Here is a 26192-nt window from a genome sequence, read left to right on the forward strand (position 1 = left end):
AAATTTAACCCCCTTCTATTTTGAAAATTATGGTTCCTAATGCTGAAAACAGATCTTTCACAGATATAAAAAATGTGGAATATAAATTTGGGCACTTATAGTTAATTCTGGGGTTGGGGGAGATCAATGTTTGTCTTCATCACATTAGATGTGCTTCTGTGCATTAGGCACAGCCCGTTATAATATTTTGGGTGGTGTTTTTCTTCTTTTTCTCAACACCTATTGGGGGGGATTTATATTTCTGTTTAATCTTGTATTAAACAATGGTATCTATTTTCTTTTTCTTTGTCTTTATACTTTTCAATCTTATCTCACCCTTTTCTATTGGAGGTATCGACAGATCTGGGACTATTATTGTAGGCTCTTTTAAAAAATGGGAATTGACCTGGCCTTCCTTCAGGAAACACTCTTAATGGAGAATGAACATCAGAAATTAAAAATAGACTGGTTGGACCAAGTCATAACATCTTCTTTTAATTCTAAAGCAAGGGGAGTGGTAATATTGATAAAGAAGAATCTTGCAGTTACAATTCAAAACATTATAGCTGATCCAGCAGGCAGATATGTTAAGGTACTTGGACTTTCTTAAATTTATATGCCACAAATGAAGATGATGAAAGATTTAATAAAGAAACCTTTTTACTTCATGTTTGGACCTGGTTTTGGACAAGTCCAAAAGTCCTCATTGAGTTTCAATGAGGGATCTGAATTTAATGGATGCTTGGAGGAAACTTCATCCGAGACAAAGAGACTATTCCTTTTATTCTGACAGACTTGATTCATATTCCAGGATAGATTTAACTTTGCTATTTGCTCATTTACAAGATAGAATCGTGAAAGTTGAGTATAAGGCAAGGATCCGGACAGATCATTCACCTCTGTTGTTATCAATTGCTATGCCTGTTAAACAAGACACGGTCTATAGATGCCGTTTTAATCCAATGTTATTTTGAAGATCAGAATTCTGTGATTTTGTTTGGAGACATATTGGAATTTTCTGTGAAACCAACTGTTATTTTGTTGCCAATCAATTTATTATATGGGACTCCTTAAAAGCTTATTTAAGGGTCAAATAATTAGTTATACTTCAAAAATTAAAATACAAAAGAGGAAGATAAATTAGTAAATGAGATAGACTATCTGGAGAAGGACTTACAGTTAAGGAGCTTAGAACAAAAATGAGGGGCACTCATTAGTAAAAAAACCTCTAATATAATACCTTGTAAACGTATAAGATAGAAAAAGTAATAATGAGAACTAAACAAAGGTATTTTGAGTTGGGGGAAGAACTCTTAAAGCCCTATCTTGGCAATTGAAAACAGAACAGGTTTCTCGTACAATTAATGTAATTGAAACCATTAGGAATTAATGAGGTCCTCTCACCCAACTCATAATAACGTTGCTTCGATCGTTGAATCGTTTTCTCATAATTATAAGTTTGCAAAGTATTATAACGTATTTTCAATTTGGATGATTGTACCTTATTGTCCTCAGTTGAATTCTTCTGAAATTTCTTCTCTAACACTGCTATTTCTTTTTCCAAATTTTGTCTTTCTCCCAAGTACTGTTTCTTCACTCTTGCTGTATAGCTAATAATCTGACCCCTCAAGAACACCTTTAAAGCATCCCATAAAATAAATTAGTCTGTACTGAGCCTTCATTTGTTTGTAAAAAAGAAATCAATCTGATCTCTAACATATTGAATAAATTCAGGTTTCTTTAACAACATTTCATTAAATCTCCAACGGTAAGTAGTTTCTGCCACCTCAGCTCTACTACATGAAATTATCAATAATGAATGATCAGACAAAATCCTGCTCTTATATTCAGCATGAATAATTCTACCTTGCAATTGGGCCAATACCAGAAAAAGGTCAATTCTTGAAAATAAATTATGTCGAACAGACTAAAAAGAAAAATCATTTTCAGTCGGATTCATCCGCCTCTATATTTCCACTAAATTTAAGTCTTTCATCAACTTAGCTATTCTTTTAGCCATTTTAGTCTTCTTCACAGTTTTTAGAGATTTATCCAACAATGGATTCAGACAATAATTAAAATCCCCTCCTACCAAAATATTATCATTCGATTATTAAAATTCAAAAATGTATTTGTAACAAATTCTACATCATCTTCATTTGGTTCATACACATTCATCAGGGTCCAAGCTTCTGAAAATATTTTACATTTAACCTTCAACACTCTACCTGCATTGGCAGAAAAAGACTCCAAAATAAAAGGTACATTTTTATGTATCAAAATTGCTACCCCTCTAGCTTTAAAATTAAAGGAAGATGCTATCAAATGATCAACCCAATCTTGTTTCAGCTTCAAATGTTCTTTCTCAGTCAAATGAGTCTTATAAAAATGCGATGTCCACCCTCATCTTCTTAAAATAATCCAATACTCCTTTCCATTTTATTGCATGATTAAGCCCTTTAACATTAAATATCGCAAAATTCAAGTTACTTATTGCTCCCATTAGAATGGCACCCAACGCAGGTAACCCTTACACAAAATGAAAAATCCTAAAAAAAAACCTCCAAAACTACAAAAATATATTTTTTTATTTTTTAAATGTCAAGTGAACAAATTAACTAAAAAAAACCCTTTCCAAAAAATAATTTTAACAAAAGAAACCACCTTAGTGGTACCTCCCACAATAAAGTGGGTGTGGTGTAAACCACTAGTGGCAGACGACTTTGGAAGTTTCAGAGTCACCCACCCCCCACCCGCAGCTGATAAAGATCTTTTTCAAAATTCAGACATTCAGCCTACAGACTCCATACCACCAACAGCTTGATCTTCTCCTTCAATCTCAATCAATTGCTGCACTTCCAGAACCTTCTTCCCATTTCCATTCTTCTTCGAAGATACCTGCGATTTCAACTATTTCTCCAACTCAGAACTTGTTGGGTTATTTGGCAAAACATTAGCAAAAGTTAAAGCATCACTCTCATTCTCAAAAAACTGAGCCTGAAAATTTCCATAAAACACTTTCAATACGGCCAGATATCTGAAAGCATATCTGCACCCCTTTTTCCATAACACCACCTTCGCAGGTTTAAATTCCTTACGTCTCCTTATAACATCTTGACTCAAATCAGCATAGAAAAAGACTCTATTTCCTTGAACCACCAAAGGTCCCTGATTTTGGCGGGCTTTTTGTACTCCAAGACGTAAAATCATCTCATGAGCCTGATACAGCAGTGAATAAGAACAGCCCTAGTGGGTTGGTCTGGAAAAGGTTTTCGCCTTATGTGCTCGGTCTGATTCCAATCCATCAGGAAACGCGTCTTCCCCAACATTCCTGAAATCCATTTCTGAAAAAATTTCACCAGATCTGTTCCTTCTATGTCTTCCGGTAATCCTACTAACTTGACATTATTATGCCGACTCTGATTTTCCAATGAGTCAATCTGCTTCAAAAACTCTCATTTTTGTACATCCCAACCAGTAATGCAGTGTTCAACATAGTCCATCCTTTCAGTATATCTTTCCACTTTGTCATTACAATCGTGAAATGCCCATTTAATTTCTTTAAATTCATCCTCCGCTCTCAAACATTTATTAACGTCCATTTTAATGGCAAACACTTCTTCATATATATTAGCCATTTTCCCTCTTAATTCAGCAAATTGAGTCTTATGTCCAAAAAGCCCTGAGTCACTTGTCCAGCCATATTGTCCATTCTTCACATAAAATCTTCTGATAAAGATACCGTGGCTTCACTGATGTTTTAAAAGTTTGGAGTGGGATAGATTTAAACTTTTGAGGCCGACCTTCTATGATTCTGGCTGCTTGTAGAATTGCTTCTTCTTCTTCCATTATTATCAGCATCTCTTCTTGTTCCACAGCGACCATCTTGCTGCGGGTCTGAATCTCCCCCACCCCCCCCCCCCGCCGAAACTGAGCTGACATTGTCGGCCTGCATCCCCGCAGCCTGGGCCCGAACGGGTATAGTGCACGTGCGTGACTCCTTGCGCTTGCCCAGTTCAGCCAAGGCTTGGAGGCGTAAGTCCTCCAACCCTGCGCTAGCGGTAGCGCTGCTGCCAGGCACGCACTCGCATTCACGCTCACGATTGGGGCGCTCCCTGACCTCCTCGGGCGCATGTCTGGTGCTGCGCTCGCACCCCCCCCCCCCCCCACTCCGATCGGACTCACCGCACCAGTGCCATCTTGCATCCCCGAACACGATGAGGGCGCCAGTGTAATTGTTAACTTCGTCTGAAGAGTCCTCTGCGACTTCGGGTTTCACCAATCGACTCCAGTAGATTCTTCTGGAAGTTAAGGCCTCAATTCCTCTGCACTTTCTGCTCTTTTAAAATGTCATTTCTTGACCAGTTGGCCGCTTGTTTTCTTCATTGTTACTGTAAACAACACTTTTCAGAATTTTTTTAAAAATATGAAATGGCTTTACTTTTTGGGCATTAATTATTCAGCTGGGAAGAGGTGGTTTCACACATCTTCCTATGCCATCTTGCCACGCCCCCTGGCAGTTGAAGACTGAACAATTAATGCAGTTAGGAGAAATTCAGAGATAACATATAAACCACAAGAAATTAATGATGAATTTCATACATTTTACCAGGATTTGTGTATATCTGAATGGACTCAAGGTATGGATCAGATTGAATCTTTTTTGGCTATTTTAAATTTACCTTTGTTAAATGATGCAGATATTAGGTAATTAGATGGTCCATTTACTGATTTGGAGCTTAAGGAGGCATTGAAATCTATGCCTAGTTGGAAATCTCCTGGAGAAGATGGATTTACAATGGAATTTTATAAATAATTTTATGATTTGTTACTTCTGGTATAAACAGAAGTACTTAAATAAGTGACAGAAACAGGTTCATTTCCAGAGTCATTTTCAAGGGCGTTAATAACAGTCATTCCAAAGAAGGACAGAGACCCATTAAAAGTGGCTTCATATAGACTAGGGGTTCCCAACCTTTTTGTTGCTCTGTACCCCTTGGGCATTTTTATAGTTTCCCAAGTACTCCTAAAAATTAAGGATTAAAAAAAAACATGACATTATGCAATCTAATAAAATCAAGTATTTAGGAGTAATAGTGGATAAAGAATACCAAAATGTATATAATTTAAATTATATACATCTATTAAATAAGATGAAATTTGATTTAAATAGATGGAAAGATTTACCATTAACCTTGATTGGATGAGTAAATTGTATTAAAATGAATATATATCTCCATATTCAATATTTATTTCAGTTTATTCCAAGTGTTGTACCGAAGAGATTTTTTAAGTAATTAAATAAAGTAGTTCATTTTTTTAATGGAAAGGTAAGTTGTCAAGAGTCTCTATGCAGAAGTTGACATGGAGGTATGATTTAGGTGGTCTTCGATTACCACACTTTCAGAATTATTATGAGGCAGCGCAATTAAAGTTTATTAAAAGGTTGTTTGATATTGATCAACCTCCAGTGTGGACAAAGGTGGAGTTGGATCAAATCTCTGAGAAAAAAATACATCACTTTATATATAAATGGAATCGTTTTTTTTTTTGCAACAGTATAAACTGCCAGAGATGAGACATTTAATGGGTGTATGGTATCAAATTATAGGAACTAAAGGTAAAATTTCAGCTAAGACACCATTATATCAGAATCAAATAATTCCTTTCTCTTTAAATAATCCTTATTTGAGAGATTGGGAAAGGAAAGGTGTGATATAAGTGGAGGATTGTTTTGAAGCAGGTATATTTCTTTCTTTTAATAGATTCGGAGAGAAGTTTGGTATATTACTGAAAACTTTATTTGCTTATTATCAAGTTTGAGATTTACTGTCAGAAAGTTTTGGACGAGAATTAGTGTTACCTGGTCAAAAGAAATTTGATAAATTAATTGCTGATAGAGGAAAGAAGGGATTTATTTCCAAAATGTATATGCTGCTACAGGAAAAAATGACTAAGGTTGATGTATTTAAAATGAAAGATAAATGGGAGCAGGATTTATCTATTACCTTTTCTTTGGACCAATGGTCTGACATGTGGGTTGAGAGTGTTACGAGTAATTAATGTGCGATTATAGTTTGGTTAATTACAATTTCTTACACCAATTGTATTAAACTCCTAAAATGTTGAAAAAATATGGATTTAGTTCATCAGATTTGTGTTTTCAATGTGGAGAACAGACAAGAACTTTCTTACATTCAGTATGGAAATGTACAAAAGTCGGACCTTTTTGGGGAAAAAAAATTATTGTTTTTTATGAGATTTATTTAAGATAGATTTGCAATTTGACCCGTTGGTGTATTTAATGGGTTATATGAATACACTAACGATAGGTTTGTGACTGGATAAATCTCAAATTGCATTTATGCATTTAGAGTTAGCAGTACCTAGAAAATGTATCGCTGTTATGTGGAAAAATGATGTTGAATTAAACATGCAAAGATGGCATAATGAATTACAATCGTGTCTTTACTTGGAGAAGATAACTTATAATTTGCTAAATAATTATCCTTTTTTTTGTTAAAGTGTGGAGTTTATATTTGGAATGTATGGGTTTGGATGTTAAGTATTTTTTTATTAGTGATGTAAAGGATTGGCACACCAAGCAGCAACCTGGTATAATTGTATTTTTTAAGCTCTGAAGGGGGTTGGGTTGTAGGGGGTAAGTTAGATGGGAGGAGGGGGGCGGGGTAGTAGGGATTAGTTTGTATGTATCTATTTTGTAAAACTTTTAAATAAAATTTTCTAAAAAAATACATTAATGAGGCTCTTAAATAATTTTATACAAATTATATAAATTGGACGATTATTTGTCAAGATTGGTTTTACTAAATTTAGATTTAACTGAGCAGAATGAATTAAATGCACCCTTAACACAATTGGAAATAGAGGAAACATTGAACTTATTACATGTTAATTGATCTCATGGTGAAGATGGTTTTCCACCAGAATTTTACAACGAATTTAAAGATTTGCTAATGCCTCCTTTTATGGAGGTACTGAACCAAGCGAGGGAATTACATACTTCGCCAGAATGATTGTCCACTGCAATAATAACAGTGATTGCTAAGAAAGATAGGGAGCCATTGAAACCATCATCATACTGATTGATATCTTTGTTAAATGCTAATTATAAAATATTAGATTGAATAAATGTCTGCCTAAATTGGTAAACAAGGACTAAACAGGATTCATGAAGAATAGACAATCAGCAGATAACATAACAATCCATTTGGCCCAGAAAAGAGATGAACATAGTGTGGCAGTTGCCTTTGATAGATTAGAATGGAACTTTTTATTTAAAGTACTGGAGAAGGTTGGACTAGGTCAAAAATTCATAAATTGGATTCAAGCTCTTTACAATGAGCCGAAGGCTAAGGTAGTAGGTCCACTGTCACCAGCCCTATTTGTACTGGCCATAGAGGCCTTGGCTGAAGCTATTCGACAGGACCCAAATATTAAAGGATTCAGAATGGACCAAGATGGAAGATTATAGGAAAATTTTGGGATACAATATAAATTGGATTAAAAGTGAAATAATAGCTTTAATGAATGCATAGATTGCAAAAGAAATACACAATTTAGATGGATGGGAAATGGGATCAACTATTTGGGGATTAGAGTAGATAATGATTTTTAAAATATCTCCCCTTGCTTAGGAAAATTGAAGAGGATTTAAATAACTGGGTCACTCTCCCGATAACATTGGTTGGTAGCATGAATTGCATTAAAATAAATATATTCCCATGTCTATAGTACCTCTCCCAGACCCTCCCGACACCATTACCACGGAACTCCCCCAAAATTTGAATAAACTAATTAGGAAATGTTTATGGAAAGGTAAGTTAGCTAGAATCTCTATGGAAAAATTAACTTGGAAATACAATAAGGCAGAATTACATCCTCCCAACTTTATATTTTTTTTGGGCAACCCAGATGAAATTTGTCACTTCCCTGTTTGATAGAAGAGATGAGCATTCATAGGTAGAAATTGAACTGCACAAAGTTGGGGAAGGAGTGGCAGAAGATTTTAGATATAAATGGACTGTTAATTTTATTATAGCTAGAAAAGAACCACAATAATAAAACACATTTTGAGTATCTGGTATAAAATGAATAATTTAATTGGTACAAGAAAAAAAATTACTCCTTGTTTCAGAATAGACTAATTCCTCTAACTATGGATAATTTAATTCCACATACATGGTTCCATAAAGGGGTCAGATATATAGAAGATTGTTAAGTACAAGGGCAATTAATTTCATTTGAACAATTAAAAAATAAATACAATAATTATACAATCTTTTGTTACTCTCAATTAAGAGCTTTTCTTAGAGAAGAATTAGGTCCAACTATGACATTACCAGAGGCGGTGAAATGGAGATTCTACTTTGAAAAGGGACCACAAAAAAGTTCATATCAATTATGTTTTCTTTAATCCAATTGGGTACTCCTAAACCTAGATCAAAACAAAGATGGGAATCAGACTAGTATTGATGATCAGACCTGGTCGAACTTGTGCTTCGACTATATGACCAACACAATGTAAGGTATAGGCTGGTGCAATATAATTCTTTAGCATCAGCTACATCTTACCCCGCAAAAAAAAAAACAAATCCTAATTTTTCTGATATATGTTTTAGATGCGGGGAAGAAACAGGTACTTTTCTACATTCCGCCTGGTCATGTTCCAAACTGAAACCCTTTTGTGGAAACCTAAGAACTTTATTAAATCAAATTATTGGGAAAAAAATTGCCTCTAAATCCAGAATTGTTTCTTTTAGAAAATATTATGGACGTAAGACCTTAAATGAGGCTGTCCAAATATCAATGAGAGTTCCGTAAAGTTGCATTGGCACTTACAAAACGTAGGGTTGAATAGTTAATAAATAAGATAAATTAATAAATACAAAAACAAAGGCGAGAAATCAGACTGCTCAAACTACAGGGGAATCACGCTGCTCTCCATTGCAGGCAAAATCTTCGCTAGGATTCTACTAAATAGAATAATACCTAGTGTCGCCGAGAATATTCTCCCAGAATCACAGTGCGGCTTTCGCGCAAACAGAGGAACTACTGACATGGTCTTTGCCCTCAGACAGCTCCAAGAAAAGTGCAGAGAACAAAACAAAGGACTCTACATCACCTTTGTTGACCTCACCAAAGCCTTCGACACCGTGAGCAGGAATGGGCTTTGGCAAATACTAGAGCGCATCGGATGTCCCCCAAAGTTCCTCAACATGATTATCCAAATGCACGAAAACCAACAAGGTCGGGTCAGATACAGCAATGAGCTCTCTGAACCCTTCTCCATTAACAATGGCGTGAAGCAAGGCTGTGTTCTCGCACCAACCCTCTTTTCAATCTTCTTCAGCATGATGCTGAACCAAGCCAACAAAAGACCCCAACAATGAAGACGCTGTTTACATCTGGTACCGCATGGATGGCAGTCTCTTCAATCTGAGGCGCCTGCAAGCTCACACCAAGACACAAGAGAAACTTGTCCGTGAACTACTCTTTGCAGACGATGCTGCTTTAGTTGCCCATTCAGAGCCAGCTCTTCAGCGCTTGACGTCCTGCTTTGCGGAAACTGCCAAAATGTTTGGCCTGGAAGTCAGCCTGAAGAAAACTGAGGTCCTCCATCAGCCAGGTCCCCACCATGACTACCAGCCCCCCAACATCTCCATCGGGCACACAAAACTCAAAACGGTCAACCAGTTTACCTATCTCGGCTGCACCATTTCATCAGATGCAAGGATCGACAATGAGATAGACAACAGACTCGCCAAGGCGAATAGCGCCTTTGGAAGACTACACAAAAGAGTCTGGAAAAACCTCACAAAGATAAGCGTATAAGTGTCATACCCACACTCCTGTTCGGCTCCGAATCATGGGTCCTCTACCGGCATCACCTACGGCTCCTAGAACGCTTCCACCAGCATTGTCTCCGCTCCATCCTCAACATCCATTGGAGCGCTTTCATCCCTAACGTCGAAGTGCTCGAGATGGCAGAGGTCGACAGCATCGAGTCCACGCTGCTGAAGATCCAGCTGCACTGGGTGGGTCACGTCTCCAGAATGGAGGACCATCGCCTTCCCAAGATCGTGTTATATGGCGAGCTCTCCACTGGCCACCGTGACAGAGGTGCACCAAAGAAAAGGTACAAGGACTGCCTAAAGAAATCTCTTGGTGCCTGCCACATTGACCACCGCCTCAAACCGTGCATCTTGGCGCCTCACAGTTTGGCGGGCAGCAACCTCCTTTGAAGAAGACCGCAGAGCCCACCTCACTGACAAAAGGCAAAGGAGGAAAAACCCAACACCCAACCCCAACCAACCAAGTCCCGCATCGGACTTGTCAGCCACAAACGAGTCTGCAGCTGACGTGGACTTTTACCCCCTCCATAAATCTTCGTCCGCGAAGCCAAACCAAAGAAGAAGAAAAAGAAGAAATAAGATACTTATTCAATTTGTTGTTCTCCCCTCTATTTTTCTTCCTTTTATTGAAATTTAGATAACAATAACTGGGTCTCTGTTGTTGAATTTGATTTCAGATCGAGATCGCTCTTTTTCTTTTGTTTGGGGGAGGGGGATAGGGGTCATGTTTGGGGGAGGGGGATAGGGGTCATGTTTGGAGCATGTGTTAATGATTCCCATTTAATTACTTCTCTGTGATGATCATTTGGTATTGTTTGTTGATAAAATCGAGAATAAAATATCCCCAAAAAAGGCAGAGATTGATAGGTTCTTGATGAGCCAGGGCATCAGGGGTTATGAGGAGAAGGCCGGGCAGTGGGGTTGAGTGGGGAAATGGATCAGCTCATGATTAAATGGTGGAGCGGATTCAGTGGGGATTTCTGCTCCTATGTCATATGGTCTTAAGAGTTCAGAGCCCATTGTATATTTAACGTGTCTCAGAAATGTTAATCTGTGGTGAGGATGCTGTGTTGTTGTGACACCTGTTCTTTACTGGTTTACAAGTAATCTGAGTGACCTGCTTTGGTGTTTCAGTGAATCCGGGCTCCGTTCCAAGCCCAGCTGGACGGACTCAGACTGAGGAACAGCAGTACCTGGACAAACTGAAGCAGCTGTCCAAGTACATCGACCCTTTGAGGCGGATGATCAATAAAATAGACAAAAATGAAGGTGAGTGTGAAGATCCTCAGCTCCGGGGATCGCATCGCCATGGTCAGGTTGTGGATCGGTCCTACAATGGCTTCATAAATTAAGTTCAAGTTTATTACAATTTTAAAGCACACTGGACAAAACATGGTTCTTCGGATCTCAGTGCACAAACATGCAAATACATATAGACGTAGCTCACATAATTACATGAGTTCCATGCAGTACATGTAAAGTAAATATTGTTAATTAATAGATTCTCGGGGGGATTGCATCAGCAGTCGATCAACATTCTCACTGCCCGTGGGAAGAAGCTGTTCCTCAGCCTGGTTTTGGCTCTGATCCTCCTGTATCTCTTCCCCAACGGGAGTAGTGAAGGTGCTGTGTGCGGGGTGGGAGGGGCTCTCTTTAAACAACGATCCCAGTAGATCATGTTGATGTAGGGGTTGGTTAGCGGGGGAGGGAGACCTTTATTATAAATTACTGGTTAAAAAAAAATCAAATTGGATCCTTGCCCTTGATTTGCAATCAGCTCTTCCCTGCAGTTTGCCATCATGTGCTGAAGCTTTTGATTTGATTGATAGGTTTGAGTTGGTCATAGTGTAGACTATGAGACTATGACTGCAAGACTATGACTGCAAGACCCGTGCCAACTCTGAGCGCAGTTAGCGAACGAAAACCAAAGCAGATCTCAGCTACAATTGGCGAGGCGGTTAGTTAGTGCTGTCTGTAAGGTGTTTTTACGTTCTCCCTGTGCCTGCGTGGACTTTCCCTGGGCGTGTAGATTAATGGGGTGTAAATTGGGTGAGGTCCCAGGAGGTTCCTCTCTCCCATACCCATCTACTCCCCCTTTGGTTTTGTTGCAACAGAGTAATTTGCTGTGGCCAATTAACTCACCAGCTGGGACATGGGATAAAACAGGAGGTCTCCACAGAAACCCAGACAATTATGAGGAGACTCCTCACAGAGAGCACCAGAGGGCAGGATGGAGCCAACTCGTGAAACAGCAGCAGTACCACCTGCTGCCTCGCCAGCAGTTCATTCTGCTTCAGATTTCCAATACCTCTCAGTGCTTTGATTGGAGCTCCAGGTTTTGGGGAATTTGGGAAAAAAAACGTGAATTGACCATTGTAACGGAAGGGCTTCTGGAGATGCTGAGAGGGGATGGGGTGGAAGCGCAGTCAATCCACTGCTGCTGCTCCAGCAGTCAGGGAGGTGGAGCCTTCCCACACAGCAGGAGTCAGCTGCAAGGCTCCAGGAGCCTCCCCCACCATTCAGCCAGGTCATGGATGACCTTGTGTCCCTCGTGTGCTTTCCCTTCATGGCCAAAATTGGAGTAAACGAGGCCTCAGACACCAACATCCACAATCTATGTGGCAGGGAATTTTAAAACACTGTGTGTAGAATAATTTTTCTTCATCTGAGTCACACATGTCCTCTTATGGTGAGACTTTGTCTCCTAATGGTAGAGTGAAAATTACAAACTGGAAAATCTGAGCAGGTTAAGTAACACCTGTGGGGTGAGGATTTCACCAGAGCCCTCTACTTTTAGCCTTTGCAGTGAATGGAGGGGCCTTTCCCTATCATTCTTCGGTGACTCCCTGAGGTGACCTCTTTTCCCTCTAAACTCTGGTGAGTATTGGCCAGGCTTACTCTTTCTTTATAGGCCAGTAATCAGGCAAGTGTGCCTTCGTCACTCAGTGATTGGATGGGACACAGCACGGTTAGTGTAGCTTTTAGTCCGGCGCTATCACCAGGCAAGCGACCTGGGTTCATATCCAGCACTGTCTGTAAGGAGTTCACACATTCTCCCCGTGACCACGTGAGTTTCCTCCGGGAGCTCCGGTTTCCTTCCACATTCCAAAGGTAAAGGGATTAGCTGGTCCATTAGGCGGCACAAGCTAGTTGGCCAAAAGGACCTATAACAGGCTGTATCTCTAAATTAATATTACGTTATTGTTGCTCCTGCTGTGATTGCAAAAGTTCTAACAGATTAACTCTTGCACATCTTACAGAGAGAAAAAAAGATCTCAGTAAAATGAAGAGCCTTTTGGACATCCTCACGGATCCCAACAAAAGGTAGGAGCCCCACTGTGTTAACGTGGAGATAATGTTCCCTATTCTTGTCTCTTAATAGACAAGGATAGGCCATGGAGGTCACCACTCATTACATGTGCACCTGAAATCCATTAACCTACTTTGCTGCCTGCGTCTCCCTCCATTCCTCAAAAATCTATCTCAGTCATTGAAAATTCCAGTGGACCCAGCATCCAGTTTCCTTGGAGTAAGCCTTCCTTTAACAGTTGTACTATTGCCAACCAGAAATGCCCCTGGGCCATCTATGTTGTTTGCACCCTTGATGCAGAGTGGGATACCAGAGGGATCACTGCATGCATGCCTGATGCAGCTCTTCCTCTTGGATGTGCCTGACTCTGCAGGCTACTCTGCATCTTTAACCACATAAAACAGTAGTTTTGTTGGTGTAACCACTGGGATAGCTCTGCTGTTGGTGTTACTCCCTGGGACTGCTCTGCCTGTTGGTGTTACTCCCCGGGATTGCTCTGCCTGATGGTGTTAAAACCCTGGGACTGCTCTGCCTGTTGGTGTTACTCCCTGGGACTGCTCTGCCTGTTGGTGTTACTCCCCGGGATTGCTCTGCCTGATGGTGTTAAAACCCTGGGATTGCTCTGCCTGTTGGTGTTATACCCTGTGATTGCTCTGCCTGTTGGTGTTATACCCCAGGATAGCACTGCCTGTTGGTATTATACCCCAGTATTGGTCTCCCTGTTGGTGTTACTCCCCTGGGACTGCTCTGCCTATTGGTGTTACTCCCCGTGATTGCTCTGCCTGTTGTGTTACTCCCCGCGGATTGTTCTGCCTGTTCTTGTTATATCCCAAGATTGCTCTGCCTGTTGGTGTTATACCCCAGGATTGCTCTGCCTGTTAGTGTTACTCCCCTGGGTTTGTTCTGCCTGTTAGTGGAATTTACAAGCAGGTTTCTCAAGTGCTGGAAACAAAATTACTGGGATCTCAGGACAACAAGGAGATGGTTTGAGAAGATACTGACAAGTCAAATCAAAGGAAATAAATTTTAGTTTCAAGAGCAAGGAGAGATTTGTGGAAAATGTCAGGACTGAAATTGTAGAGACTATTACGAGAACACAGGCCCCATTACGAGAACAGAGGCCCCATTACGAGAACACTGGCCCTATTACAAGAACACTGGCCCTATTACGAGAACACTGGCTCTATTACGAGAACACGGGCCCCATTACGAGAACACGGGCCCTTCAAGCCTTCCTCACCATTCAATATGGCCATGGCTGTTCTGCTGGTCTCATTTCATCATCTCTGCCGGATTGCCGTGACCCTCAGTTCCTCAAGTATTTATCCTAGGGTCTTGCTGCTTACTTTGCAGCTGTTACAAGAGGAGGGTAAATGCTGATGTTGTAATTAAGAGAGAAGAGGATGAAATATCAATATTCCTTTGTTGTCATGAAACACTACAGTATTACATGAAATTGCCCTCTTCCTGCTGAAATGCAGACAAAGAGTCACCATTAGTGTTACCCAGCGCCACTAACAATTTGGAGGAAGAGAAGCAAAAGAGAGTCCCTTCAGAGTCTGACTGCCCGTGAATTCACCTCCAGCACTCCCGCAGCCTCTGCATCCACACAGACCCCTGTTCGATCCACTGGTCACCCGAGCTCCAGATGCAAACCTCCGACACGGTCAAGAAGCCTTCAGTGCCCGAGGCCATTCAGGAGACCTTCTTGCCCTCAGCACCCTCTCGAATCCCGGCTCCGATACCTGGATCCTATGAGCCAGTTTCCTGCACCCCTTGCAGATCCCCCAACCACAAGTTACCCACAGCCTGTATGGGTCGCTCAGTCATCAAGCCCCATTGTGATCACCATCCTGTAGGCTCACCTCCTCTGTCACTTTTCCTTAACGTGCCCAAGCTGTACCTTTCTCAGAGAAGCAGATACTGTCTCCCAGAATTGATTCTGATCCTATCCCCACCTGTTAACATAATTGCATCATCTGAAGGGAGGTGCTTTTGTAGATCGTGTAAATGATCCAGAATTAATAGCCTGGATAAGATAAAGAAGTTTACAATGAGAAATAAACCTTTAGACCAGAGGTCTCAACAGTCTCAGTAGTTGGGTACAAAAGTGGCAAGTGGAATTTAACCCCGAGGGATGTGAGTTCGTACAACAAGGCAAGTGATTAGACGATAACTGGCAAGATGTCCACAGATCCTTCAGCAGACAAGTATAGTGGAAGAAAATCAAAATACTGCAAATGCTGAAAGTCTGAAACAAAACTCCTGGAATCATTCCGCAGGTCAGGCAATATCTGTGGAAAAAGAAGCCAAGTTAATGTCTCAGGTCCAAGGCACTGCAGCGGAAATGGTTATGATAAAACTGTATCCAATACGAGTTAGGCCATTTTTGGTCAATTACAAAGCTCCTCACGTATAATACAAGGAACGATGTACTCAGCAGGAAAGGTCAGCAGATTGGCACCACCTCAGGGCTGAATGTTGCTTCCACCACTTAGCAGTGCAGCAGAGGATCTTTGCCCATCTGCCACCCTGATCAAGCCTGCATTTAGCAGCTGATGGGGAGGAAGCAAAGGGTTATCCCAGGAGAAGGGTGTAGTTATGGGAGGGTGATATCAGAACTTCCATCACGGAACTCAGTGCAGGTGATGTCCAACCCAAAGGGGCAGTCAGATCAAACGAGGGAACTCAGAAATTATGGAATTATGGACAGCATTGGTAACGGACTGAACCTTCGAGGAAAAGGAGTGCCGATACTTGCACAGTACTGCAGATCAGGGGAGAAAGCAGCACATAGCTGGGGCTGAAGTAGTTGAAAAAGATTGTCCGCATCAGAGGCAATTCAGCCCATCAGGTCAATGCTGGCTCCCAGCAGAGTAATCCAGTCCCAGTGCCTCTTTCCTGTAGCCCTGCAACATTTCCTCTCCAACCTGCCACTCCCCTGCCCCGAGCCAACAGCTGAGCATGTCTTCATGGAGGAAACCAGAACACGAGGGAGACCTGCAAACTCCACACTCACTGCACTGGGGGTCAGGATTGAGTCCGGGTTGCTGGGTGTGCGAGGCCGCAGCAGTGTCAGTCACTTTAATAAATGTCTATATAAAGACCTAATCCACAGCAATCAAAATACTGTCAGCCACATAGATGCACAGAGTTCAGAGGGAATTATGGTAAAGCAACACGGCTCTGGCCAAGCCAACCTGGATGTGTGTCTTCATCACCAAGGGAAGGCCTTTAGGGCTAGGTATGGGGTAAATCCAAACAGGACTTTTTGACTGAGGTAGAGTGAGACAAGAACTAGAGGACATGGGGTGGTTTGTTTATTTATCATCTGATTGTACAAGCACAATCCAACAAAACAGCGTTCTCTGGTCCTCTGTGTGACACATTGCGAACACAAGCGATACCTCTGCACAATATTCATATACAATATTAGAATAAATAAATACTGTATTTAACTAAAACATAGAGTCTCGGGTGGTCAATGTGAGCAGTTCATCAGTCATTCAGCATTCTCACTGCCTGTGGGAAGAAACTGTTCCCCTGGTTGGTGATGCTGGCTCTGATATTCCCGTATCTCTTTCCCGACAGGAGCAGCTGAAAGATGCTGTGTGTGGGGTGGAAGGGGCCCTCAATTATTTTATGAGCCCTCTTCACGTTGATAAGGAAGGGGTGGTGGAGAGAGCCCATTGATCCTCTCTGCCACCCTTATGGTCCTCTGATCCAATGCAGCTGGCCAGGATGCTCTCAAAAGAGGGTGAAATGTTTAAATGGAACATTAAGGAGAACTTCTTCACATAGAGAGTGGTGGGAATATGGAACGAGCTGAAATGGTGATTGTGGGCATGATTTTGACATTTTAGGAAAAGTTTGGTTAGGTACCATGGATGGGAGGGGTATAGAGGGCTATGGACTGGGTGCCAGTGAAGGGGACTGGGCAGAATAATAGTTCAGCACAGGCCCCTGAGGAAAAACTGCTGAGAAAGAGGCTTCCAGCAATAGAAGATACAGTAAATGAGGGGAAATAACTAGTGAATGGACACTGAACAATGCTTGGATTGAGAAATGGGTGTGAAAACTGAGTGGGTTTGGAGGGGGTTTTAGTGAATTAAGTTGGGCCAATTAAACTTATGGTGTAAAAACAACTCAGTAGGACACAGGAATGTGGGGAAGAGTTTGCAGGCAGCACAGGGTGAGTAAAGGAGAAAGGGAAGGAAACCATCTGTCAGCGGGTTTGATGTAAAAAATAGATTATGTTGGAAAGTAAAGATCTGATACTATTATTGTCACGTAATAAAGCAGAAATGTAATATTACATGAAATTCCCTTTAATCTGCTGTGAGGCAGATAAAGATTTGCCACTAGTATTGCCACTTAGTCATCGAGTATCGTGGATTCAAACCATCGGCAGCCCAAGCCACAGATCCAAACTTCAATCATGACGAGGAAGCCTTCAGTGCCTAGGGCCCTTTGGGAGCCCCTCCTTGCCTTCAGCACCCTCTCAAATCCAGGTTCTGATGAACCAGAGCCTTCACACTAAACTCTCTGGGACAAAGGGCCTGAATGCAAGCTGATGGCCCTGGCTCGACAAGGTCAAATTCTTCCCACTTTCAGAATCCTCTTTATTTTAACAGGTGCTCTTTGGCAACTCTTCAAAAATGTGAAATTGCTTTGGAAAAACTGAAGAACGACATGGCAGTGGTGAGTTTTAATTCATTTTCACCTTATCTTGGAGATGGTAGAGGGAGTTCAAGGGTGACTACCCAGCATCGATGAGGATATCGCAATATATTTCTGAGTTAGGAATAATGAGTGACTTGGAAGAAACCCGCAGGCAGTGACATCCCCGTGCACTGGTACCTGTAAAAATGAAAGCATACAAGTATGCTTCCGCCAATTTTCTGACCTCCCCCACATACTAATTCACTTTCTAAAGCTGTGTTACCCCCTCTTTTTTGCATCTGATACACGACTTGCAAAGCCCATGGCAACTGGATAGCGCGCTAATTTGTGTGAAGCTCTGCAAAAGCTGCTAAATACCTCAAATATCAAATGGCTCAAAATTACATAAATTGCTGCATATTGATGCCAAGATGAAAAGATCTGCTTTCCTGCTCCAAATTTACCCTTTCTCACCTGTTTCTAAAAATCTACATTTCGGTCAATTCTACTACTTTTTAGAGAATTCTGCAATATTTATTATCTGTTGGCTTTAACATGCATGGAACGTCACAGCCAGGTTCTTTGACCCATGATGTTGTGCCGGTCAGTCTCTATAAACCAATTCCACAACAGCATAGCCCTAACCCCACCTCACACCCATTACCCTCTATTTTTCTTATACCCATGTGCTTGTCTAAGTGCCTTTTCAATGTCCCTATTCTACCTGTCTCCACTGCCATCCCCCGGCAATGCCTTCCAGGCACCACCAGGAACTACCTGTCTCCACCACCACCCCCGGCAATGCCTTCCACGCACTACCTGTCTCCACCACCACCCCCGGAAATGCCTTCCAGGCCCCCATTACACTCTATGTAAAAACAAAGCTTACCTCTGATGTCTTGCATAAACCTTCCTTAAACAGATGGTTTGTTGCCCCAGGCAATTAAGGGGCAGAGGTTTAGAGGTAACATGAGGGGGAACTTCTTTACTCAGAGAGTGGTAGCCATGTGGAATGAGCTTCCGGGAGAAATAGTGGCGGCGGAGTCAATTGTATTATTTAAGAAAAGGTTGGACAGGTATATGGATGAGAAGAAGATGGAGGGTTATGGGCATTGTGCAGGGAGGTGGGACTAGAGAGGGGTGTTTGGTTCGGTGCGGACTAGAAGGGCCTAATGGCCTGTTTCTGTGCTGTAATTGTTATGTTAATAGGTGCTTCCTGTCCACTGAATGTAATTATCTTTAATTCCTCTTCATTCCAAAGATAAAAGTCCTCGATCTGTCACCCAATCTGGCGACATCTCCAATCCTGGCAACAGCTCCCGGTTAATCTCTCTGCACCCTCTCCGAATCATTTCCGTCCTTCCTGCCATGACATGACCAGAACTGAACGCAATGGTCCCCGCAAAATTTTTTAATTCAGACACACAGCACAGAAACAGGCCAATTTGGTCCATCCTCCATGCTGCCCAGTTTACACCCCCAGTACATTTCGAACGGCAGGAGGAAACCCCATGCAGACATGGGGAGAACGTACAAACTCCTTACATACAGTGCGAGATTCGAACCCCGGTCCCAATCGCTGGCGCTACATTATGCTAACCGCAACGCCCTCCATGCCACCCCAAAGAGGGTATCATTTCCATTTCTTTCATTTCAAATAAACTCTTCAGGTAACCACTGGATGCATGAGCCTCTGAAGTAGCTAAAGGTCGGGGCTGGAGAACAGCAGTGCGTTTTTGATAGATACCTGGTGCAGTGGCAGTTCACTCACCCGTCTGAGATCAAGAAGTGGTGTTTCTGTTAAAATGAAAGGTTCCCCCCTCTCTGAGCTGGACTCCTCATCAGGCAGCTTGTTTGTTTCCTCAGTTATATTGGTGCTCGTGTGTGTGGGATGGTTCATAAAATGTCCTTTCCCTCCCCAGCCCACCCCTCCACCTCCACCAATGTCGATCACAAAGCAGCAGTACCTGTGCCAGCCTCTCCTGGATGCTGTCCTAGCCAATATTCGCTCCCCGGTCTTCAACCATTCCTTACAGCGAACCTTCGGGCCTGCAATGACTGCCATCCACGGACCACCGATCACGTATGTATCTAATTAGCAGAATCAGAACCAGAATCTATTGTCATGAACATGTCACAAAATCTATTGTTTTGCGGTAATGTTGCAGGTGCAAATGCATTTAAATTACTTTTTAAAAAAAGAAAAGGGTTTGTGCAAAAGAAGGGAAAGTGAGGTGGTGTATGGGGTTCATTGTACATTGATGGATCTGATGGCAGAGGGGAAGAAGTTGGTTTTGTACCATTGGGTGTTCATCTTCAGGCTCCTGTACACCTTGTTCCTGATGGTTACAATGTGAAGTCCGTTGAGGTAGTCAAGAGTATCGGGTTCCTTGGAGTGCGCCTGGCAGAGAATCTCACCTGGTCTCTTAACACCAGCTTCATAGCCAAGAAAGCCCAACAGCTCCTCTACTTCCTGCCAAGGCTGAGAAAAGTCCATCTCCCACCTCCCCCCCCCCCCCCCCCCGCCCCCAGCACCATCCTCACTACATTCTGCAGAGAATGGTAGGATGGGCCCTTGGGCCCTTGCATCCAGATTGGGCAACAGTTTTTTTTCCCCCAAGCCATCAGGCTCCTGAATTCCCAGAAAAGATGTGGATAGTATACCATGGACTGTATATGTCTTCAAATTTTAATATTTCAATCTGTTTAAGGACTATTCTAACTTATACTGATGTAAATCTGCTCTGTGGCCCTGGAGAAATGCTATCTCGTCTTTACCGTGGGTGCATAGCATGGTTTGAACGATAAATAAAGGTGACTTGACTTGAAGAGGGAATGGTCTGGGTGCTGAAGGTCCTTGCAGATAGAGGCTACTTTCTTAAAGCACCGCATCTTGGAGATGTCCTCGATGGTACAGGGGAGGGAAGGGGTGTGGGGCATGATGGCACTGGCTGAGTTCACAACCCTCTGTAGCCTTTTTCTGTCCTGTGCATTGGTACTTCTGTACCAGACAGTGATGCAACCTGTCAGAATGCTCTCCACGGTCCACCTGTAGAAATTTGCCCTTGTCTTTGGTTACATCCTGAATCTCTTCAAACTCCTAATGAAGTGTAGCTGCTGGTGAGCCTTCCTCACCCCTGTCATTGTAATTTTGGAATGGTTCCCTGGGCCTCCACTGCACTGTCTGAATGAATTATTGCATCACTTTAATACTTCCCTTTATGATCGAGCCTTGCTAGAAATTTCAGTTCTCTTCCAGCAAATAAGTTTTAAGGAGTCCCTAAAAGAAGAGAGAGGAGTTTAAGAAGGGACTTGCAGTTATGAGGACTGAGGCCGCCAAAGGCCGACCAAAGCTGAAATGTTAAACAAGTCTGCAGGCGCTGTGGTTGTAGTTCCCACAAAAATTCTGGGTCACGCAGCGTTCTTTCTGTGGCCCTGAGCCCTTAATCAAAAGCAGAAATGGTGGGGGGAGGGGCAGTGGTGAGGCACAGACCCGCAGGCAGGACAGTGGAGGGGCAGAAGAGAAGAAAGCTGAGGTTATAGTCAGGTGGTCGCACTAGGGGGGGAGAAATAGCTCTGTGAATAGAGAGGGAAGCGGGGTGGAGAGCTGGGGCCCCTGTTGACACAGGGGTGTGAGATGGATGAAGAATGGGGAGTGGTCTAGCAGGGACTGGAGGAGTGATGCCATCCAGTTGGAGAGAGCCCCGGGGGAACGTCTAATTTACGGGTGCCCCTGGTTTGGACATGCACGAGGCTATGGACAGATGGCAGCGTGGAGGCTGGGCGCAGAATTGAAATGGTGGCTGCTGGGAAATCCCCACCATTGCTGCACTCAGAGCAAACGTGCTCAACGAATCCATCTCCCAGTCTGCATCCAGCCTCACCAATGTAGAGGAGACCACACTGCGAGCACCGGATGCCGTGGCCTACACGTGCCCACACCTCCTCCCTCGCCACTGTTTGGGGCCCTAAACGGTCCTTCCCAGTGAAACCACACTTCAGTTGTGAATCAGTGGGGGGTCATCTGCTTCAAAGGCTGATCAGAGGGATTTAAATGTGGAATTGAGTGAAAGAACAGCAGAGATTTATAAAGCAAGAACACATTCAAAGTCCTGGAGAAGGAAGGGTGTTTAGGGTGGGGTATGAAGAAAGGGAGTGTGGGTGTGAGGCAGTGAGTACAGGGGAGGAAAGGGGTGTGGATCAGTACAGGGAAGTGAAGGGGTGTGGGGCAGTACAGGGGAAGGAAGGGGTGTGGGGCAGTGGGTCAGTACAGGAGAGGGAAGGGGTGTGGGGCAGTACAGGGGAAGGAAGGGTGTGGGGCAGTACAGGGAAAGGAAGGGCTGTAGGGCAGTGGGTCACTACAGGGGAGGGAAGGTGTGGGGCAGTATAGGGGAGTGAAGGGGTGTGGGGCAGTACAGGGGAGGGAAGGGGGTATGGGGCAGTACAGGGGAAAGAAGGGGTGTGGGGCAGTACAGGGGAGGGAAGGGGTATGGGGCAGTACAGGGGAGGGAAGGGGTGTAGGGCAGTGGGTCAGTACAGGGGAGGGAAGGAGTGTGGCCAGCTTTCTGCTCTCAGTGTCACATGTGGGAAGTCTTCTCGTGGAGTCTTCTCGTCTCCCGGACATCCACATGTGCACAAAGTGTACTGAGCTGCAGCGTCTAAGGGACCAAGTCAAGGAACTTGAGCTGCAGCTCGATGACCTCGCTCTGGTTAGGGAGAGTGAGGCCATCATGGACAAGAGTTATAGTCAAGTGGTCGCACCAGGGCCACGGTAGGAGGAGTAGTGGTTACCTTTAGGAGGAAAGGCAAGGGTCAGGTTCAAAAGAAAGCACCTGAGTCTGTAATCCTCAGAAATCGGTCCTCCACCTTGAGTACTGAGGAGGGGGTAGTCAGACTAAGGTGGCCAGAGGTGTCGAGTCAGCCTCTGTAGCCCAGAAAGGTAGGGTTAAGAGGAAAAGGGCGATAGTTATAGGGGATTCGATGGTCAGGAGGACTGACAGAGGTTTTTGTGGACGCGATTAAAAAAACCAGATAGTGGTTTGCCTCCCTGATGCCAGGATCTGGGATGTGACTACACACGTTCAGAACATCCTAAAAGGGGAGGGTAAAGAGCCTGAGGTCGTGGTACATGTTAGTACCAATGATGTTGGAAGGAAGGAGGAAGTGGTCCTGCAAAATGAGTATAAGGAGTTGGGTAGGGAGCTTAGAAGAAGGACTGCTAAGGGTGTGATCTCTGAATTGCTTCCTGTGCCACGTGACAGTGAGGGCAGGAATAGAATCAGGTGGAGGTTAAATACGTGGCTAAAGAGATGGAATAAGAGACGGATTCAAGTTCTTGGACCACTGGGACCTTTTTTGGGGGAGATGGGACCTATACCATAATGATGGGTACATCTGAATCCCAGAGGGGCCAGTCTCATGGCGGGGGCATTTGCTGGGGCTGCCAAGGGAGCTTTAAACTAGTATGGTTGGGGACAGGGGTTCAAATAAGGGAGGACAGCAGAGAGAGAATATGTAGGCAAAGGAATATTCACATAATTTGGGGGTGGAATGGTAGGAAGTAATGAATAGATGCTATAATGACAATTATGAGAATGGTAGAGAGAGTGATAGGCAGAAGGTAGGATGCAGGAGATCCCTGAGATGTATTTATTTCAATGTGAGAAGTGTTGTAAGGAAGTTGGATGAGCTAAAGGTGTGGATTGACACGTGGCATTATGATGTTGTGGCCATTAGCAAGACATGGTTGAAGGAGGGTTGTGACTGGCAGTTAAATATTCCAGGATTTCGCTGCTTTAGATGTGAGAGACTTGGTGGAGTCAGAGGGGGAGGTGTGGCATTACTTGTTAGGGAAGATATAGCGGTGGTGAGGCAAGATAGACTGGAGGGCTCATCGAGGGAGGCAGTGTGGGTAGAACTAAAATATAAGAAGGGTGAGGTTACTATTATAGGGGTATATTATGGGCCTCCAAATGGGGAAAGAGCAAATGTGCAAGGAAATAGGTGAGATGTGCAGAAGAAATAGGGTGGTGTTGGTTGGGGATTTCAATTTTCCAAACATAGATTGGGAAACGCAGTCAGTGAGAGGGCAGGATGGCTTAGTATTTATGCAATGTGTTCAGGATTGCTTTTTGCAGCAATATGTTGAGATGCCCACTAGAGGGGGAGCAGTGTTAGATCTGACGTTAAGGAATGAAATAGCGCAGGTGATGGAGGTGAGCGTTGGGGAGAACTCCATTAGCTTTAGCTTAATTATGGAAAGGGATGCAATGAAAGCCTTCATTAGAGGGCAGATAATAAGTTATGTAACTAAGATGAGAAAGAACTACAATCGGGAAATAGAGCAGTTGAGATAGTAAGTAGAGAAAAGGAACTAGTAAAAAGGGATGATATAACGAAAAGGAGAGAATTGGCGGACAAAAAAATAAAATACGAAACATTACAAACATACAAGGTGGAGAAGAACATAATGAAAATAAAACAAAAGTATTATGAGCTAGGAGAAAAAACACACAAAATATTAGCCTATCAGCTTAAAACAAAACAAGCTAAAAGAATTGTATTGGCATCAAGGAAAAAGGACAAACAAATTACATATAACCCAAAAGAGATTAATGAGAACTTTAAGGAATTTTATGAACAATTATACCAAACTGAGAATGAGGGAAAAGATGATAAAATAGAAGAGTTTTTAGCTAAAATTGAAATGCCGAAATTGCAAGGAGGAACAAAACAAACTGATAAAACCATTTGAAATAGAGGAAGTACAGGATATATTAAAAAAGCTGCCAAACAATAAAACACCAGGAGAAGATGGATTCCCAATAGAATTCTATAAAACATTTAAAGAGTTATTAATTCCTCCTCTCCTGGAAGTAATGAAACACAAAACTTGCCAGATTCATGTAAGACAGGAATAATTACAGTCATACCAAAGACAAGAAAGGATCCATTAACACCAGCATCATATAGACCAATATCTCTACTTAACTCAGATTATAAGATAATAGCGAAATTATTAGCATACAGATTGGCCAATTGTGTATCAAAAATAGTAAAACAAGATCAAACTGGATTTATTAAGAAAAGACGAACAGCAGATAATGTCTGTAAACTTATTAATCTAATTCATGCAGTTCAAGGAAATAAGAAGCCAACAGTGGCTGTTGCTTTAGACGTAGAAAAAGCCTTTGACGGAATAGAATGGAACTATTTAATTAAAGTATTACAGAGGTTCAATCTACCAGAAAAATATATTAATTGGATTAAAGCATTATATAATGGATCGTTGGCAAAAGTAACAGTAAATGGATATGTATCGAACCAATTTAAATTAAGTAGGTCAACTAGGCAGGGATGTCCATTATTCCCCTCATTCGCTTTAGCAATAGAACCATTGGCAGAACAGATAAGAACAGAAAATAAAATAAAAGGGATAAAAATAAAGGAGAAGGAGTATAAAATCAGTTTATTTGCAGATGACATCATAATATACTTAACAGAACCAGAAATATCAATAAAAGAATTACATAAGAAATTGAAGGAATATGGAGAAATATCGGGGTACAAGATCAATGCAAATAAAAGTGAAGTGATGCCAATGAGTAACGCGGATTATACAGAATTTAAAAAAGAATCACCATTGAAATGGCAAACACAAGCAATCCGATACCTAGCTATCAGGTTAGATAATAACTTAAGCCACCTGTACAAACTAAATTATCAGCCACTAATAAAGAAATTGCAGGAAGACTTAGAACATTGGAAAGAATTAGAGAGGGTAAATTGCATTAAAATGAATGTCTTCCCAAGGATACAATACTTATTTCAATCGTTGCCAATTCCCTTAACAGAGAAATTCTTTAATGAACTCAAAAGAATAATAAGGAAATTCTTGTGCAAAGGGGGGAAACCGAGGGTACCATTAGATAAATTAACAGAGAGGTATAACCAAGGTGGTTTGCAGTTTCCAAACTTTAAAAATTATTATAGAGCAGCACAATTAAGGTATTTATCAGATTTTTACCAGACAAGGGAAAAACCAGACTGGACTTAAGATAGAACTAGATAAAATAGGGGAGAAGGTACCGGAACATATACTTTATAAGTGGGATGAAAAGCTGGTGCAATATAAAAGCTCATCAGTATTGCATCATTTACTTAATATATGGAAGAAGATCCACTTAGAAAGGAAAAAAAATGAATTACCAAATACCAAAAGTACTATTGACGCAAAACCCACTTATCCCTTTTACAATAGATAACCTTTCCTTTAGAGAATGGGAGAGAAAAGGAATCTAAAGAATAGAAGATTGTTTTTTGGGAAATAATTTATTAATATTTGAACAGTTGAAGTACAAATATGG

General features: G+C 42.1%; 1 protein-coding gene across 5 annotated transcripts in view; it reads left to right on the forward strand.

The window, feature by feature from the left end:
* med15 (mediator complex subunit 15) overlaps positions 1 to 26192 on the forward strand; it is a 204863-nt gene that overhangs the window by 161881 nt on the left and 16790 nt on the right. For all 5 annotated transcript variants that reach the window (XM_069933772.1, XM_069933769.1, XM_069933768.1 and 2 more), the window contains 4 exons: positions 10989 to 11123; positions 13115 to 13178; positions 17799 to 17865; positions 19749 to 19909. In XM_069933772.1, coding sequence (XP_069789873.1) covers positions 10989 to 11123; positions 13115 to 13178; positions 17799 to 17865; positions 19749 to 19909 — 427 coding nt within the window. The remainder of the gene's footprint in view (positions 1 to 10988; positions 11124 to 13114; positions 13179 to 17798; positions 17866 to 19748; positions 19910 to 26192) is intronic.

The sequence above is a fragment of the Narcine bancroftii genome, chromosome 4 (genome assembly GCF_036971445.1).
Source record: "Narcine bancroftii isolate sNarBan1 chromosome 4, sNarBan1.hap1, whole genome shotgun sequence".
NCBI classification, from domain to species: Eukaryota; Metazoa; Chordata; class Chondrichthyes; order Torpediniformes; family Narcinidae; genus Narcine; species Narcine bancroftii.